Source organism: Hyperolius riggenbachi, chromosome 9, assembly GCF_040937935.1.
Source record: "Hyperolius riggenbachi isolate aHypRig1 chromosome 9, aHypRig1.pri, whole genome shotgun sequence".
NCBI classification, from domain to species: domain Eukaryota; kingdom Metazoa; phylum Chordata; class Amphibia; order Anura; family Hyperoliidae; genus Hyperolius; species Hyperolius riggenbachi.
This window is the reverse complement of record NC_090654.1, coordinates 46,904,878-46,923,107: the sequence shown is the minus strand read 5'-3', so window position 1 is coordinate 46,923,107 and position 18,230 is coordinate 46,904,878. Positions and strand designations below refer to the sequence as shown.

The 18,230-nt window shown below is 45.9% G+C and overlaps 1 protein-coding gene across 4 annotated transcripts in view; it reads left to right on the top strand.

Moving 5' to 3' along the window:
- WDR6 (WD repeat domain 6) overlaps positions 1-15,758 on the top strand; it is a 49,514-nt gene extending 33,756 nt beyond the window's left edge. For all 4 annotated transcript variants that reach the window (XM_068252682.1, XM_068252681.1, XM_068252683.1 and 1 more), the window contains exon 7: positions 15,219-15,758. In XM_068252682.1, coding sequence (XP_068108783.1) covers positions 15,219-15,682 — 464 coding nt within the window. In that variant the 3' untranslated portion in view covers positions 15,683-15,758. The remainder of the gene's footprint in view (positions 1-15,218) is intronic.
- The last annotated feature ends 2,472 nt before the right edge of the window (positions 15,759-18,230 follow it).

Genomic DNA, 18,230 nt, shown 5'->3' with positions numbered 1-18,230 from the left:
AATTAAATATAGTCAATTCAAATAAGTGTAACCAATTCGTAATCCCTATTAAGACCCTTGGGTACAAGGGTATCAAGTTTATTAATCCAATAGTTCTCTCTCAAGGCCAAAAGTTTATGCCTGTCCCCCCCCCTTCGCGGAATTGGTATCCCCTCAATCACCTGGACCCTTAATTGTGATAGAGAGTGTTGTTTAGAACAAAAGTGATCAGAGACAGAAAGTTCCCGATTTTTATTCCTAATATTGGACTTATGTGAGGCCACACGATCTCTAAGAGGCTGGGTCGTCTTACCCACATATCCCAGCCCGCAGGGACACTTAAGCAAATACACCACAAATCTGGAATCACAGCTGAAGCTGCCTCTAATGGTGTATTTCGTCCCCAGGCTGGGGTGGGTAAAAATGTCCCCCTTAACCACATAGCTACATAAATGGCAACCTAAGCATGGGAACAATCCATTTCTTTTGATGACATCAACTTTTCCAGGACCCAAATAATTTTTAACTACCTTATCTCTGAGTGAAGGCGCTTTTTTATAGGACAGTAGTGGCAAATCATGGAATTCTTTAACCGTGGGCAGGCCTTGTTTTAACATAGGCCAATGTTTATTTATAATGTGTCCGACCTTCTCGGATAAAACATTATAAGTAGTGACACAGGGTATCCTTTCTGACACCCCTAACTTGATACATCCTCTATTCCCACCAAAAGATGTTCTCGATTTAAATTTGAAATCTGTTTGTAAACAAATAGGTGGGTATCCCCTCGCCAAAAACTTGTATCTCATTTCTTCCAGGCGTGAAGCTCTAACATCTGGATCCCCTACAATCCTCTCTATCCTTTTGAATTGGCCTTTGGGTATGTTATATTTAATATGTGGTGGATGGAAACTAGTAAAGTGAAGGACGGAATTTCTGTCCGTCTCTTTCACATATAAATCAGTCACCAACCTATCATCCCTCTTAACTACCCAGGTATCCAGAAAGCTGACTCTCTGCCGGTCAGCATGGACAGTGAGTTCAATAGCAGGACAATTTTCATGCAACATAGTCACAAAGGCATCAAGGCTCGAACGTGGCCCCTCCCAAATCAAAAAAATATCGTCAATATACCGTTTCCATATCAGGGCATGTTTAGAAAACGAAAAATTAGAGTAGACAAAAGCCTCCTCGTATAGGCCCATAAAAAAATTAGCATAGGAAGGGGCCACGTTCGAGCCCATCGCAGTGCCCCTCCGCTGCATGTAAAACGTAGATTCAAAAAGAAAATAGTTATTCTTCAAGATCAATTCAAGTAGTTGCAACACAAAACGTTTCTGCTTAGAATCAAAATCCGAACAAAGCATCAGAAAAAACTCAACCGCCTCCACCCCATCCTCATGGGGTATCGCGGTATAGAGACTACTCACGTCCATGGTGACCAGCAGAGACTCATCCCCCAGATTTTCGATCCTTGAGATGGTGGTCAGGAAATCCTGTGTGTCCTTAAGATACGACTCCAATGTAACCACCATCGGTCTCAGAATTCGATCAAGAAAAATCGCTATGTTAGAAAATATAGAATCAATACCCGAAACAATCGGGCGACCGGAGGGACATTTTTACCCACCCCAGCCGGGGGACAAAATACACCATTAGAGGCAGCTTCAGCTGTGATTCCAGATTTGTGGTGTATTTGCTTAAGTGTCCCTGCGGGCTGGGATATGTGGGTAAGACGACCCAGCCTCTTAGAGATCGTGTGGCCTCACATAAGTCCAATATTAGGAATAAAAATCGGGAACTTTCTGTCTCTGATCACTTTTGTTCTAAACAACACTCTCTATCACAATTGAGGGTCCAGGTGATTGAGGGGATACCAATTCCGCGAAGGGGGGGGGGGGGGGGGGGGGACAGGCATAAACTTTTGGCCTTGAGGGAGAACTATTGGATTAATAAACTTGATACCCTTGTACCCAAGGGTCTTAATAGGGATTACGAATTGGCTACACTTATTTGAATTGACTATATTTAATTGAAAAACGATGGTTCCACTGATGGTGTGGTCTTTCTCTTGCAGGTAATTGTTGGCGCGGTGTGGGTAGTGGGAGCCTGACATGGTGAGCATTTATATTTGTATTTTGTTATGTTTAACTGTGTATTATTAAATCTGGGCGTTTTGCCCAGCTCTGGTTGTTCTGGCTCTCGCTCCTCATCACTGCGATCAAATAATGGGGGTGACAATCTCTGGTGGCCGAGACTTGACAAACATACTCACACGGCTAATTCATATGCACATAGGGGCGTTATTTACATCTGTACTACTCTGAGTGGCTGGTGTGCAGTCACGTGATGTTGTCATCACATGATGATCACACCATGCCGTAGTTCTGGACGCCTGAGATGCGGACGTGGTCGGCGCGACTTTGATTGGCCAGGAGGCGATCATGTGGTATTTGAAACCACGTGATGCGCCCGGCGTACTGTCCTGGCGACTGATGGAGCGGACGTTGTCGGCACTAATAGGATTGGTGGCTGCATAATGTTATGCGCACGCCATTGGTCCATTTGAGCAGGTGGGTTGTGACATTGCGTACATACGCTCCACCCGGATACCTGCTGTACGGGCGGACGCTGGCGGCTGGGAGATGATTGGTTCCCTTGTGGGTAAACCTTTCATCCCCATACCCTTTCATTCCTCATTAGTCTCTTTTGAATGTGGGATGTTGTGGGTCTGTAAGGCGACCAGGGATTGGCCACTGACCTAAGAACTTTATATGCGGACGTTGTAGGCTATTTTCTGATTGGTCATAAGCGCCTACATCCATAATCCATATAGGGGCACGATGATCCATATTTATATGCTTTCCCACAGTGTTTTTCACAGGAGGGAGCGTTGGGTGAGTGTCCCATGGATGTAATATACACATGTGTTGTACTGTAAGATTATGGCCACATTCTTTGCGTTTGTTACCACGCTTTTGAAACCTGTTATGTGATTGGTGCTTGTGATATTCATGAATATGTATATATGCTAATTGGTAGTTCTCTATGTGGTCCGCTTGTGGGCCTTAAAAATATGTGGTAAGCAGTCTTTCTGTTAGTGTGGGCCTGCCATGATTTGAGAAAGGACTGGGAACGGCCCGAAACGCCTGTGCGTCATCTGAGGCATACCCACATGTGGATTTTAATGATGTACCATTTTAATTGAAGATTGCTTAATAAAATGGATTTTAGATGGTGCTAATCTGATGGAGTATATGGACAGTGACTTGTGACTCCAAAGGCGATTAGAGCACATCGACTAACCATTTGTGCTGTTGCAATTACTATATATAAGATCTTTTATCTGGCGTCTCTGGTTCCCTTTAAATCGAATATAAAGATTTTTCCAACATGTCCGATCAGATTTTTATTGAAAAAACGGAATAATCATTTGTTTTTCTTGATTAAAAAAAAAAGATTATTTTCAACTTTAATTCGATTTGATTGTTTTGGTTGAAAAAAATGGGAAAATCGAACATTTTTATTGTACCGTGTATGGGCACCATAAGTAAAAGAAAAGAGCGCTCTATGGTGCATTAAAGCAGCAGGGTCAGCCATACAATGCCAGGAAAAAAACACATCTATAAGTAGATAAATACTTGTTCTACTTACCAGATGTATTGTACTGTCCACGTTTTGCTTTCAGTGAATTTTATATAGTACAGCAAAAAAATTGGCAGCACTCCTAATTAGGCTGCAACTGAAATGAAACCAACAGTTGGTGTGCAGTGCCCCCCAGGGACTTAACCACTTGCCGACCGCACGCTTATACCGTGCGTCGGCAAAGTGGCAGCTGCAGGACCAGCGACGCAATTCTGCGTCGCCGGCTGCAGGCTAATTAATCAGGAAGCAGCCGCTCGCGCGAGCGGCTGCTTCCTGTCAATTCACGGCGGGGGGCTCCGTGAATAGCCTGCGGGCCGCCGATCGCGGCTCGCAGGCTAAATGTAAACACAAGCGGAAATAATCCGCTTTGTTTACATTGTACGGCGCTGCTGCGCAGCAGCGCCGTAAAGCAGATCGGCGATCCCCGGCCAATCAGCGGCCGGGGATCGCCGCCATGTGACAGGGCACAGCCTGTCACTGGCTGCACAGGACGGATAGCGTCCTGTGCAGCCCGGATCACCAGGGGGGCCAGGTAGGAGAGGGAGGGGGGGGGATTTCACCGCGGAGGGGGGCTTTGAGGTGCCCCCCCCCGCAACACCCGGCAGGCAGGAGCGATCAGACCCCCCCAGCACATCATCCCCCTAGTGGGGAAAAAAGGGGGGCGATCTGGTCGCTCTGCCTGCACCCTGATCTGTGCTGGTGGCTGCAGAGCCCACCCAGCACAGATCAGCTAAAACAGCGCTGGTCCTTAAGGGGGGGTAAAGGGTGGGTCCTCAAGTGGTTAAATACACACCTTGAATACAAATCAGATGCAAACTATGCACTAAACCCTAATCTAGATAAGAATGCAAACTGATAACATGAATGCAGCTAGCCATAAGTAGACTTACATTTTTGTACAACAGGAGAAAATGGCAGCGCTTCCAAATGCAGGATGCACCCAAATTGACCAGCTGCATAGATGTTCAGAGCCCGAAACACGGGCAGATTACACAACTTGCATTCAAAACAGATGCACTGTCATAGCTAGCTTGCTTTGTAAACACATGAGAGCACAGGCATAGATCGTATTTCAGCAGCACTGAACTTCCCTCAGCCAATCATTGAGGAGCAGGAATGTGGGAGGGGAGATGACAAGCTTCCTTTTAGTCGGCAATGTACCAAATAGAGCCAGTCTGAGGTAGAATTTATTACAGCAGAACCATTTCCATTAGATTGGCGTGCTTGCAATGCATTGTGAGGTTCCAGGCTGCATAATGAACACAGAGCAGTGGGTAAATAGAATTTGATTTTGTGGCTGACAACGCCCAGCAGGCGTAGCAACGCAGAAACACGTAATGACATTGGAGGCATGTAGGAGGTCGGACCCGCCCACCCCACTGGAACCTGGAAGCCGCTTGCATCTGCACACCCACGCTGCTGGCTACGGCCAGAACACAGTGGTTGAGCTGGGAGTCCACTCCACACAGATGTTTTACATACGCTAACCTTTCCGAATTGCTGTAAGTGCATTACTTTTCACCATTTCATTAAAGGTTTGTTAACCTCCTTAGCGGTAACCCCGTGCTACACACAGGGTAGCCGCCGCGGAGGATCACATGGCCCCAGGACTTAAAAAAACAAAGAAACTGGTACAATACGCTTTAGCTAGCGGTTCGCTAGCTAAGCATATGCACAAAGTTGCTCCGGTCCCCCGCGATCGCCCGCAGTTACTTCCGGGATACGTACCCCCCGCGTTCCCACGCAGGCGCAGCCGCCCAATCAGCTCCAGGCGCGATGGCGGCGATCGGGATTATGGCTGACGTCATGACGTCGATGACGTCATGACGTCAGCTCCGATCGTCGCCATAGCAACGCCGGAAGCCGATCGGGAAACTGCGCTCTTCGTGGGATCGTGGCGAGGTACGTATATCCGGCGGCGATCGGCGGGCATGGGGGGGACCGGAGCAACCTAAAGCATACGCTTAGCTAGCGAAATGCTAGCTAAAGCAGCAAAAAAAAAATTGGGGGTCAAAAAACCTCCCGGCGGACGCAGGGTCAGAAACTGCGTACCGCCAAGGGGGTTAATGCACCATAGAGCGCTTCTTTCTTTTACTTACTTTGTTTTGTTACTGCTGCCTGACTGGCCAGGGATAAGTAGTAACCCCATTATTTATCTACCTGTAAGAGTGATGGTGACAATCCTCCCTGAGCGGCGGCGATGTAAATATTTACCTCCGTGGCTCCAGCGCAGGCGCAGTATCCGCTCCTTCCCACGGAGATAGGTGGAAATAGCCGATCTCCGTCGGGCCGCTGTACTGCGCAGGCGCAAGTCTTCTGCGCCTGCGCAGTAGAGCGGACCCAACGGAGATCAGCTATTTCCGCCTATATCCGTCAGAAGAGCCGCAACAGCGCCCCCGCTGGAGCCTGGAAAGGCAAATATTAAACAGGCTGTTGGGTCAGTCGGGCCGCTTTTCGGAGAGCTGCAGCGAGACCCCCGTGGGACAGAGGAGGATGTGGGAAGCCTCAATTAGGATCCGCAGGCTTCCCCCTCCCCAGGGTACATTTTTATTGTTACAGTGTCTCTTTAAGAGGTGGAGAAGAGAGAAAATGGGAGGGTGATAGGATGGGACATTGCGGCAAGCCTGCCTCTTCCTGTCTGGGAATTTGACTTGAGTCAAAAGTCAAATTTTTCAATGAGTAATTACAAGGACTGGGGAGAACGTGGAGAGGAATGGACAACGCACAGAGGTATGTGGATCCAACGTGAACATACCTCAGTTCTTACTTTAGGTAGCTTTGTCTCAGGTCAGGTGTCCTTTAAGCGCTACAAAACCTAATTTAAAAAAAAACTAATAATATGGCTGGAATTGACTAGTGCAGCGTCCTGCATCTCTTACTGCATAGTGTATGGGCTGCTTTATACGCAACTGTTTCTTAGCTATTGTCCTTTATGGCCATTTATGTTACCCTCCATAGATACCTAGCAAGCTTGACTTTTTTTCCCTCTGTAACCGTAACTACAAATGTTTGTGTACAGTGGATAGTGTGCCTTGTTGGTAATAAGAGAAGACGCAGAGGCTGTGAGCAGAGAATTCACAAAGCAAGCAAGTGAACGGAAGAGCGATTCTGCATTGTGGAGTTTTCCGATCGGACACAGTTCACGGCTGTGTCATGATGATAGTATTTTGTAATTGTCATACTCCCCTGTGTGATGGGGCTGTACTTTTATACCAAGTCACTCTGAAGTGCTTCAATATCAATAGATCCAATCTACAGCTGCCTAGTTCCTATGAAACTAATCTTTATCGATTATATCGAAGGGAGAAATAAGCACATGACCTGAGCAGCCAATGAAACCCCTGCTATCAGTATCTGATCTTTATTACAAATCATCTCTGACTCGACTACTACAACTCCCTTCTGTCTGGTCTTCCTGAACTGCATTGCCCACCCCCACACACACACTCTATTTGTCATGAATGCAGCAAACAGACTAATCCATTCTTCCTATTGCTCCTCCTCCATGATTCCCCTCTGTAAAGCTCGGTTCACATGTGCGTTTTTTTGCGGATCAGACCGTACGGATCTGGCCATCTGGATCGGTGAAAACGGTGCGTTTTCCAGCCAATGTGTTGTAAAATGTCTGTTTTCCATTGTTTCCTATTGCGCTGCAAACCCTCTGTTTCTGTTCCACTGAGTGAAACGGTCAGGAAAATTTGGTCCTGCAGCATTGTTTTTGTCCATTAAGCGGAACGGACAACGGAACCGCACGACTGGTTCCCTTGGCAAAAGCTAATGTGAACCAGGCCTAAATGTGTCGACTGGCTCTCTCTGCACACCAGGATAAGTTTCAAGATTCTGTGCCTGGCCTATATGACCTGCCTGAACTTGTCCACAGACCCACACCCAGCTACCCCCTCCGATCCTCACAATGACCTGCGCCTAACCACCACTTCCAAGTAATACTGCAGGACTTCTCAAGAGCTGCCCCAACTCTCTGGAACTCCCTTCTGCCACTCATCAGGCTCGCCACATCCTTGAACATCTTCAAACAAGCCCTCAAAACTCACCTCTTCAAGAGCGCCTGCCCCCCCCCCCCCCTTATCAATGACATAATTCACTCTGCTGTACACATACTAAGCAACCCATACCTAGTGTGTCCCTACTCACTTTCTTTAGATTGAAAGCCTCTGGCAGGGTGCTACCCCCTACTGTATCCAACTTGATCATGCACATCTTTCATCCGGTACCCTTCCTGTGGATTGACTTGGACTTGAATTATGTGGTCTCTAAGACCTACACTCTGTTGCATGGTCTTGTACCTTGTTGTCTGTCTACCTATTGTTTAGTGCTGCGTAATATGTTGGCGCTTTATAAATACAATAAATAATGACAGGTAGATAGGGATTTGATACAGGCATTATCTCCGTTTTTTCATTCCTCGAGCTGGGATAAGCGAGTGAGCCTTAGTCACACGCAGACACAAGTAGCAGTGTTGTAGGATGGGAGGATTAGTTGGGCCATCAGGGGCTGCCTTTGTCAGGTGAAGAGGGACATGAGCGGTTAGTGGTGTAATACGGAGTGCGCAGGCTGTCAGAGCACTTCAGGTGTCTCTGCTCACATTAATGAGCCTCATTACACTTTCATTAAGTGCTGAGTGATTCTTTGGGGTTTGAATAATGCAGATCATCTGATCTGGGACACATCTGTGACATGACTAAGCCCAGGGAAGGTTGTGTGTGTTGTCATTCACTTACCTTGCACTACAACTGTCTCTGCAATGCTAGGTACACACCATACATGATGTGCTCTGTAGTAGATTAGCATTACGACTGTCTCTGCAATGCTAGGTACACACTATACATGATGTGCTCTGTAGTAGATTAGCATTACGACTGTCTCTGCAATGCTAGGTACACACTATACATGATGTGCTCTGTAGTAGATGAGCACTGTAACTGTCTCTACAATGCTAGGTACACACCATACAATTTACCCTCAGATCAACAGGCTGAACCGAGAATTTCCGACATGTTTTATCTGCACCTGATCAATAGCCAGATCAATTTTGTGCAGTAGTAGATATGCATTGTGATAGTTTCTGTAGATGTGTACTGTGACTGCCTCTGTAGGAGATGTGCACTCTGTCTCTATACAAGATGTGCACTCTGTCTCTGTAGAAGATGTGCACTCTGTCTCTGTAGAAAATTAACATTGTTACTGTCTCTGTATGAGATGTGCACTGTGACTGTCTCTGTAGGAGGTGTGCACTGTGACTGTCTCTGTAGGAGGTGTGCACTGTCACTGTCTCTGTAGGAGATGTGCACTGTAGCTGTCTCTGTAGGAGGTGTGCACTGTGCCTGTCTCTGTTGGAGATGTGCACTGTGACTGTCTCTGTTGGAGATGTGCACTGTGACTGTGTCTGCAGTAGATATGCACTGTGACTGTCTCTGCAGTAGATGTGCACCGTGACTGTCTCTGTAGTAGATGTGCACTGTGACTGTCTGTAGGAGATGAGCACTGTGACGGTCTCTGCAGGAGATGTGCATTGTGACTGTCTCTTTAGGAAATGTGTACTGTGCCTGTCTGTAGGAGATGTGCACTGTGCCTGACTCTGTAGGAGATGTGCACTGTGACTGTCTCTGTAGGAGATGTGCACTGTGACTGTCTCTGTAGGAGATGTGCACTGTGACTGTCTCTGTAGGAGATGTGCACTGTGACTGTCTCTGTAGGAGATGTGCACTGTGACTGTCTCTGTAGGAGATGTGCACTGTGACTGTCTCTGTAGGAGATGTGCACTGTGACTGTCTCTGTAGGAGATGTGCACTGTGACTGTCTCTGTAGGAGATGTGCACTGTGACTGTCTCTGTAGGAGATGTGCACTGTGACTGTCTCTTTAGGAGATGTGCACTGTGACTGTCTCTGTAGAAGATGTGCACTGTGCCGGTCTCTGTAGGAGATGTGCACTGTGACTGTCTCTGTAAGAGATGTGCACTGTGACTGTCTCTGTAAGAGATGTGCACTGTGACTGTCTCTGTAGGAGATGTGCACTGTTACTGTCTCTGTAGGAGATGTGCACTGTTACTGTCTCCGTAGGAGATGTGCACTGTGCCTGTCTCCGTAGGAGATGTGCACTGTGCCTGTCTCCCTAGGAGATGTGCACTGTGCCTGTCTCCCTAGGAGATGTGCACTGTGCCTGTCTCCGTAGGAAATGTGCACTGTGCCGGTCTCTGTAGGAGATGTGCACTGTGACTGTCTCTGTAGGAGATGTGCACTGTGCCGGTCTCTGTAGGAGATGTTCACTGTGCCGATCTGTAGGAGATGTGCACTTTGCCGGTCTCTGTAGGAGATGTGCACTGTGCCGGTCTCTGTAGGAGATGTGCACTGTGCCGGTCTCTGTAGGAGATGTGCACTGTGCCGGTCTCTGTAGGAGATGTGCACTGTGCCGGTCTCTGTAGGAGATGTGCACTGTGCCGGTCTCTGCAGGAGATGTGCACTGTGCCGGTCTCTGTAGGTGATGTGCACTGTGCCGGTCTCTGTAGGAGATGTGCACTGTGCCGGTCTCTGTAGGAGATGTGCACTGTGCCGGTCTCTGTAGGAGATGTGCACTGTGCCGGTCTCTGTAGGAGATGTGCACTGTGACTGTCTGTAGGAGATGTGCACTGTGACTGTCTGTGTAGGAGATGTGCACTGTGACTTTCTGTGTAGGAGATGTGCACTGTGACTGTCTGTGTAGGAGATGTGCACTGTGACTGTCTGTGTAGGAGATGTGCACTGTGACTGTCTGTGTAGGAGATGTCCACTGTGACTGTCTCTGTAGGAGATGTCCACTGTGACTGTCTCTGTAGGAGATGTCCACTGTGACTGTCTCTGTAGGAGATGTCCACTGTGACTGTCTCTGTAATAGATGTGCCCTGTGACTGTCTCTGTAGGAGATGTGCACTGTGGTGGTCTCTGTAGGAGATGTGCACTGTGACGTTCTCTGTAGAAGATGTGCACTGTGACGTTCTCTGTAGAAGATGTGCACTGTGACGGTCTCTGTAGAAGATGTGCACTGTGACGGTCTATGTAATACAGTGGGATACGAAAGTTTGGGCAACCTTGTTAATCGGCATGATTTTCCTGTATAAATCGTTGGTTGTTACGATAAAATAAATTCAGTTAAATATATCATAGGAGACACACACGGTGATATTTGAGAAGTGAAATTAAGTTTATTGGATTTAGAGAGAGTGGGCAATAATTGTTTAAATTGTTTAAATAAAATTATTGTCCTTTTCCAAAACCTTTAGAACTAATTATTGGAACTCAAATTGGCTTGGTAAGTTCAGTGACCCCTGACCTACATACACAGGTGAAACTAATTATGAGAGAGTATTTAAGGGGCGTCAATTGTAAGTTTCCCTCCTCTTTTAATTTTCTCCGAAGAGTAGCAACATGGGGGTCTCAAAACAACTCTCAAATGACCTGAAGACAAAGATTGTTCACCATCATGGTTTAGGGGAAGGATGCACAAAGCTGTCTCAGAGATTTTAGCCGTCTTTTTCCACAGTTAGGAACATTGAGGAAATGGAAGACCACAGGCTCGAAGTGGCAGACCAAGAAATATCTTGGATAGACAAAAGCGACGAATGGTGAGAACAGTCAGAGTCAACCCACAGACCAGCACCAAAGACCTACAACATCAGAAGAGGAAGCCTTTTCTCCGCCCACAGCACAAACAGAGCCGCTCGAGGTATGCTAAAGCACATTTGGACAAGCCAGCTTCATTTTGGAATAAGGTGCTTTGGACTGATGAAACTAAAATTGAGTTATTTGGGCATAACAAGGGGCGTTATGCATGGAGGAAAAAGAACACCGCATTCCAAGAAAAACACCTGCTACCTATAGTAAAATGTGGTGGTGCCACCATGCTGTGGGGCTGTGTGGCCAGTGCAGGGACTGGGAATCTTGTCAAAGTTGAGGGACGCATGGATTCTACACAGTATCAGCAGATTCTGGAGACCAATGTCCAGGAATCAGTGACAAAGCTGAAGTGGCACTGGGGCTGAATCTTTCAACAAGACAACGACCCTAAACACTGCTCAAAATCCTACTAAGGCATTCATGCAGAGGAACAAGAACAACGTTCTGGAATGGCCATCTCAGTCCGCAGACTGATCTGTGGTGTGAGTTAGAGAGAGCTGTCCATGCTCGGAAGCCATCAAACCTGAATTGACTAAAGATGTTTTGTAAAGAGGAATGGTCCAAAATACCTTCAACCAGAATCCAGACTCTCATTGGAACCTACAGGAAATGTTTAGAGGATGTAATTTCTGCAAAAGGAAGATCTACTAAATATTGATTTAATTCCTGGTATCTACATATCATGTTCCTTCTAATCAGGAGTTCCGTTACTGGCAGTTAAGACATGCCTTTTGTAAGCAATTTCCCGTAACACCCATCAGGCTATATATCTCATCCATCATAGAAATGCTCAGAAATGGCCCAACTAGATATATTGTTGACGAACTGTACAAAACATTGCTTTACTATGGGGCTGAGGAATTTACCACTGCGTCGCGTGACAGATGGGTTACATGTAGACTGGACATTTCGGATGAGGATTGCGATGACGCCCCGTTTGCCCCTAAAAACAGTTTCCCCCTGCACACAACAACATAATACACAGGTATATATTCTGCACCAGGCTTATCTAACCCCTAAACAACTATGTAAATATAACTCACAATTCTCTAACAACTGTCCTAAATGTTAGGATACTTCACCCTCTTTTTTTTCACCTCATCTGGAAATGTCCAGCCGTATCGTCCTTCTGGTCCCAAGTTATCAAATTTTTACATGACAAAATGGGTTGTCCCGTAAGTTATGACCCCTTACTATGTCTCCTGGGAGTCATACAGGATGAAACACTAGATAATGCTCTTAAAACATTTCTGGCAGAAGTGCTGTTTATAGGAAGACAAGAGGTGGTGTGTAGATGGCTTGCACTACGCCACCCTCTTTTGATAAATGGGTTAAACGTGTCAGCACTGCACTACCTTATAAAAAACTTGTATATATACATAGAGGAGCACAAAATAAATTTCACCTTGTATGGGACAGATGGAAAAAACGTTTATGTATGATACTAGGGAAATGCCATTCATGTTCTTTTAATATATATAATTGTCATTACGTACTTAATTTAGATCCTCGGTTCGCTTTACACCATGATAATCTACAATCTTAAACAGACTCTGGTTTTATCTGTATATAAGATATGTATATGCAGGTCTCACATGTTCTCTTTTGTGTATGCATTTATAAAGCAGTTATAATGCCTATATGATCAAACTCTGTACTTTGTTCTTGCCTTGTATTAGAAACATACTTTTCAATAAACTTTTCTTTAGTTTAAAAAAATATTGATTTAATTTCTTTTTTTAGGTGCCCAAATTTATGCACCTGCCTAATTTTGTGCCTGTCTCTGTAATAGATGTGCACTGTGACTGTCTCTGTAGGAGATGTGCACTGTGACTGTCTCTGTAGGAGATTTGCACTGTGCCTGTCTCTGTAATAGATGTGCACTGTGCCTGTCTCTGTAGGAGATATGCACTGTGCCTGTCTCTGTAGGAGATGTGCACTGTGCCTGTCTCTGTAGGAGATGTGCACTGTGCCTGTCTCTGTAGGAGATGTGCACTGTGCCTGTCTCTGTAGGAGATGTGCACTGTGCCGGTCTCTGTAGGAGATGTGCACTGTGCCTGTCTCTGTAGGAGATGTGCACTGTGCCTGTCTCTGTAGGAGATGTGCACTGTGCCTGTCTCTGTAGGAGATTTGCACTGTGCCTGTCTCTGTTGGAGATGTGCACTCTGTCTCTGTAGGAGATGTGTACTGTGACTGTCTCTGTAATAGATTTGCACTGTGCCTGTCTCTGTAGGAGATGTGCACTGTGCCTGTCTCTGTAGGAGATGTGCACTGTGCCTGTATGAGATGTGCCTGTCTCTGTAGGAGATGTGCGCGGTTACTGTCTCTGTAGGAGATGTGCACTGTGACGGTCTATGTAGGAGATGTGCCTGTCTCTGTAGGAGATGTGCGCTGTTACCGTCTCTGTAAGAGATGAGCGCTGTGACTGTCTTTGTAGGAGATGTGCACTGTGCCTGTATCTGTAGGAGACGTGCACTCTTACTGTCTCTGCAGAAGTTGTGCACTCTTACAGTCTCTGTAGGAGATGAGTACTGTGACTGTCTCTTTAAGAGATGAGCACTGTGACTCTGTAGGAGATGGGAGGATATACCTACCTTTATTTTGTCTCTATGAAGTTCCATTGATCTGATATTTTCACTTCCTGCTTGTTGAGTCTATCTAGGGATGGTCAGTGAGATGCAAATAATTTTGAGTTAATGCAGGATTATGCAAATTTTGTATGGAAATGTATGCAGCTTGAACATGAACCAATCAAATCCTGCTGAGGCCAATTTTCAAACTGCTGACATTTGCATACAAAATTTGCATAATCCTGAATCGACTCGAAATTACTTGCATCTCATTGACCATCCCTGATTGTCTCCCATTGGGCAATAGTAGCTAGCTTTATTTGCTTTTGCAGGATAAAGCCTATCTATGCCTTTTCAGTTTTTTAGTACCCTCTTCATTCAATTTCCCTAAACACCTTAAAGGTGTCCTCTTCCTCCCCTTTTCTAAGCCAGAAGATTATACTTCCTGTGATCTCTGAATAGTCCAGTCATGATGTGATGGTTGGACTTCTGCTTTGGACCCCTTCAGCTTCTAGAGGCAGGCCTTTGCAGTCGGCTAACCTCCCACAGTGTCATCATCAGGGAGGGAGTGTGGTACTACTCGCCTCCTTCCTTTGCCACTGATTGGAGGGGAACCATTGGTTTTGCAACCGTGGACATTTCCATGGTTACCTTTCCATATAAAGTGGCAGTGGGGCATGGTTATGCCAATGTGATGAAGCATGATGTGAATCATGGATCTGTGGGATACAGTGCAGAAAGTGTGTGGTGTCGGGGTGAAGAATCATTTTGGAAGTGAAGTGGACAGATGACAGGTTAACAAACCACAAACTTGAAGGACCTCGAAATGAGCTAAAGAGTTGGAGGAAGGGCAGGGTTAGGAAGGGGAGGGAAATCAAGTGAGGGGGAGGGGCACAGTAACTTTTGCGGGAAGGGAGGATTTGGTCAAAAAAAAAAAATGATTGGATGTACTACACAACCCTCCTCCTGTACACTGTAACTGGTGTGTAACAGGTAGACTAGAACAGGAAGTTGCCATTTTTTGACATTGTAAATGGGAGCGAGAAGAATTAGAACCTTGTCAGGCTGTGATTTGTCTCCCTGCTGGGGTACATTTCTCTCACCTCACTTTCTGCTGCGGTGACAGAAGTGGAATTATCCTCACTTCGGAAAGACGGTTTTAAACTTATTGGACGCAAGGACAAGACATTTGTAGAAATCTCCTCAAGGTTGGGTTGGGTTTTCACAGACATAAATTAAAATCTGACGAGGATTATAACACTTTCCCATAAAAAAAAATAAAAAATTGACAGGAATTCTACTCTGAACATTTATTACAATAATCCCTATTTACGTAAATATTGTCTATCATTACAGATCTGGGACCTGCCTGCTTCATGCTCTCCCCTCATCAATGTGGCATCAACAGTCTTCACCTACAGAAGACGGAGGAGGGTCAGTACCTGCTGGCCAGTGGAGGCGATGACAACTCCATCCATGTTTGCCGGCTGAAGTTGGATCATAACTCAGAGGACAGTTCTTCTGGCGGCTTCCAACTCCTCCAGTCTTTCTCCCTCGTCTCCTCTCATGCTGCTCACGTGACTGGCCTGCGGATCCTCCGACAGGACCTCCTGGCTTCAGCCTCTATTGACCAGCGCCTGACCCTGTGGCATCTGAGTGACAGTGGCCTCCGCCACCTCAGCACAATGTTCTGTCATGTTGCAGATGTTTCTGAGTTGGACTGCTGGAGGCGGGGGGATAACAGACACTTGTGTGCCCTGAGTGGGCAGGGGCTGCAGATCGTGGAGTACAAACACCAGGAATGTGGGGATCATCTGTGATGATAAAGTCTATGCAAGGTGTAAAAAGATTTTCTGTATTTTCTTACTAGGATATTAAAAAGTATATACAATTTTATTTTTAAAAAACTGGGGTTCTTTAAGAGCATCAGGCAGAGAAAAAAATCACCATATAATAATAATTTTATAGCGATTTTCTCCGCGTTCTGCAATCTCAGGGCCCGTTCACAGTTAAAAAGCGCAGTTTTGCGCAGGTGACTTTACAGCGATTAGCTTTATTAAGCACTGTACCGCAATCAAAAATGCTGCAGGTAACGCGTTTTGCGATTTGCACTAATCGCAAAACCCCCAGCGATCGACGGCAGTGAGATCACTGCCATATGGTAGAATAGCACTAGTGCTTTAAAAATCACTAGTGCTTTGGCAATTAGCGGTAATCGCTCTAATGTGAATGGGCCCTCAAAGGCTCAGGAAAAGAGGTGGGTTTTTAGCCTTTTCTTGAAGCTGTCCAGAGAAGGAGCCTCCTGCTGTGATTGTGGAAGTGAGCTCCATACAGTAGGGGCTGCATAGGAAAGGCCCAAGCACCAAATGTTTTTAAGTGGATACTGGGAATAACCAAATTTGTCTTATTGACAGATCGGATGGTGCGTGGAGGGGCATATAGTCCAATAGATCCGCTATGTACCTGGGTCCGATGTGGTTTAGAGCCTGGAATGTCAGCAAGCAGATCTCAAAGTGCACCAGAGACCACCAACTATGAATAATCGATACTTACCTGGGGCTTCCTCCCACCCCATAAACACGTGTGAGTCTCTCACCGTCCTCCCGCGGTCTGTCCCAGTAACTTCCTCAGTCGCGTCCAGTCTGGGTCTACTAGGCACATCCACATAAGCTTGCTTCATGCAGCAAACAGTATAGAGCAGCCTTTCTCAACCAGGGTTCACTGGGTTCCTTGAGTACTAGGCAGGGGTTCCATGGCATTTTTCCCCATAATGAGGGTTGGGGGGGGGGGGGGGGAAGTATGATAGAGAGCACACTATAACAGGGGGTACTGTTAAAAGAAGCACTAAATTGGTGGCCGGAATAATAATTAACACATTAATAAAAAGCACTAGAATAACAGAGACATTCTAATGAAGAGTACTGTGCATAAACAGCCACACCAGCTTTTAAAGACCATGCCACCTGCAAAATAAATGTAGGGGTTCCTTGAAATCCAAAAATTACTTGCAGGGGTTCCTTGAGATCCAAAAAGTATTTGCAGGGTTCCTCCGGGGTAAAAAGGTTGAGAAAGGCTGTGCTGGTGTAGAGGCTGCCCCGCTTCTCACATTCCTTCATGGGGGGGGGGGGGGGGGGGGAGAATCAGTGGGTTCTCATTGAATTACTGATCAGAAGGCAATTAGAGGCTGATGCAGAATATTTACACAATATGTAAACTGATCCTTTAATATTCATCCATATGAAACAAATATACTCTAAACCATGATGCCTGGATATAATGTCCAACATAACCTGCAGCTGCACTTACCGTATACCATTTCCCAAAGTACAAGGATGATCTGTCCATAAATATGGCATCCTTTGCTCCAGGTGACCTCCCTGGCCTGGACATCCCAGCTCTTTGCCTCTTTAACGTGAACTTGATCCCTTCCCTCCCATTCACTGCCTGTCTCTCTCTTAACAACTTTTATAATGAATACAAATGCACCTAGCTAGGGCTGGTCTGAATTATTGAGCATTTGTCACCCTGAAAGGCTGATCCACTCCCAAGCCAAGGGTCTGTTTAATAATTAATTACTGAGCTCTTTATTGGAGCATCCAAGCTGAACCAGCCCACTTGGACAATGAACTTGGATGCAGTTTAGACCACGAGGTAGAACTTGGGGTTATTTTGTTGTCTTTGTCCTCTGCTGCATGTAAGCCTTATATCTATGGAAAGGCCAAATTCCAAACAGTATCTCGGTAGTGTCCGGCATGCATCAGACCCGTGTCCCTAAGAAAGGGAGGGACCCACGGGACAGAGGTAAAAAAACGACCGTGGCCTTAAAGTCTGAAGGTGGCATGGATGAAACGAAAGCGGCACGATGTACCAGAAGACTGTGTAAAGATCCACACGACTCGTTGACTTTCGCACAAGGAGAATTGATTGAATGGAACAGCACCAGAAGAACACAAAAGGAAAGCTTTATGTACAAGGTAAGCAATCTAAAACCAATGACCACACCTTATCTGAATGTTACGTATAATTCTCCTGTTACATAACGTCTCTAAAATGTTTCCTTTCATAACTTAGGAAGTCATCAAAGTCCAAGTTCAATTCCCTCTTAATCACCCATTTGCTATGTTCTCTTTTCTAGTCTTCCATTATAAAGACAGCCACCTCTACACTCTCATACATGCTGCTGAAAGATTCTGTCATCTTTCCCAGCAATCCTCTCTCTAATCCATTCTTGGGCTTTTTAATACAGCTATGAATAAAATTTGAGCTGTTACTATGCACTTTATCTCCCTTCAAAACTCATGCCCCAGCTGTATTTCTGACCTCACACATACAGGTGAAACTTGAAAAATTAGAATATTGCAAAAAAGT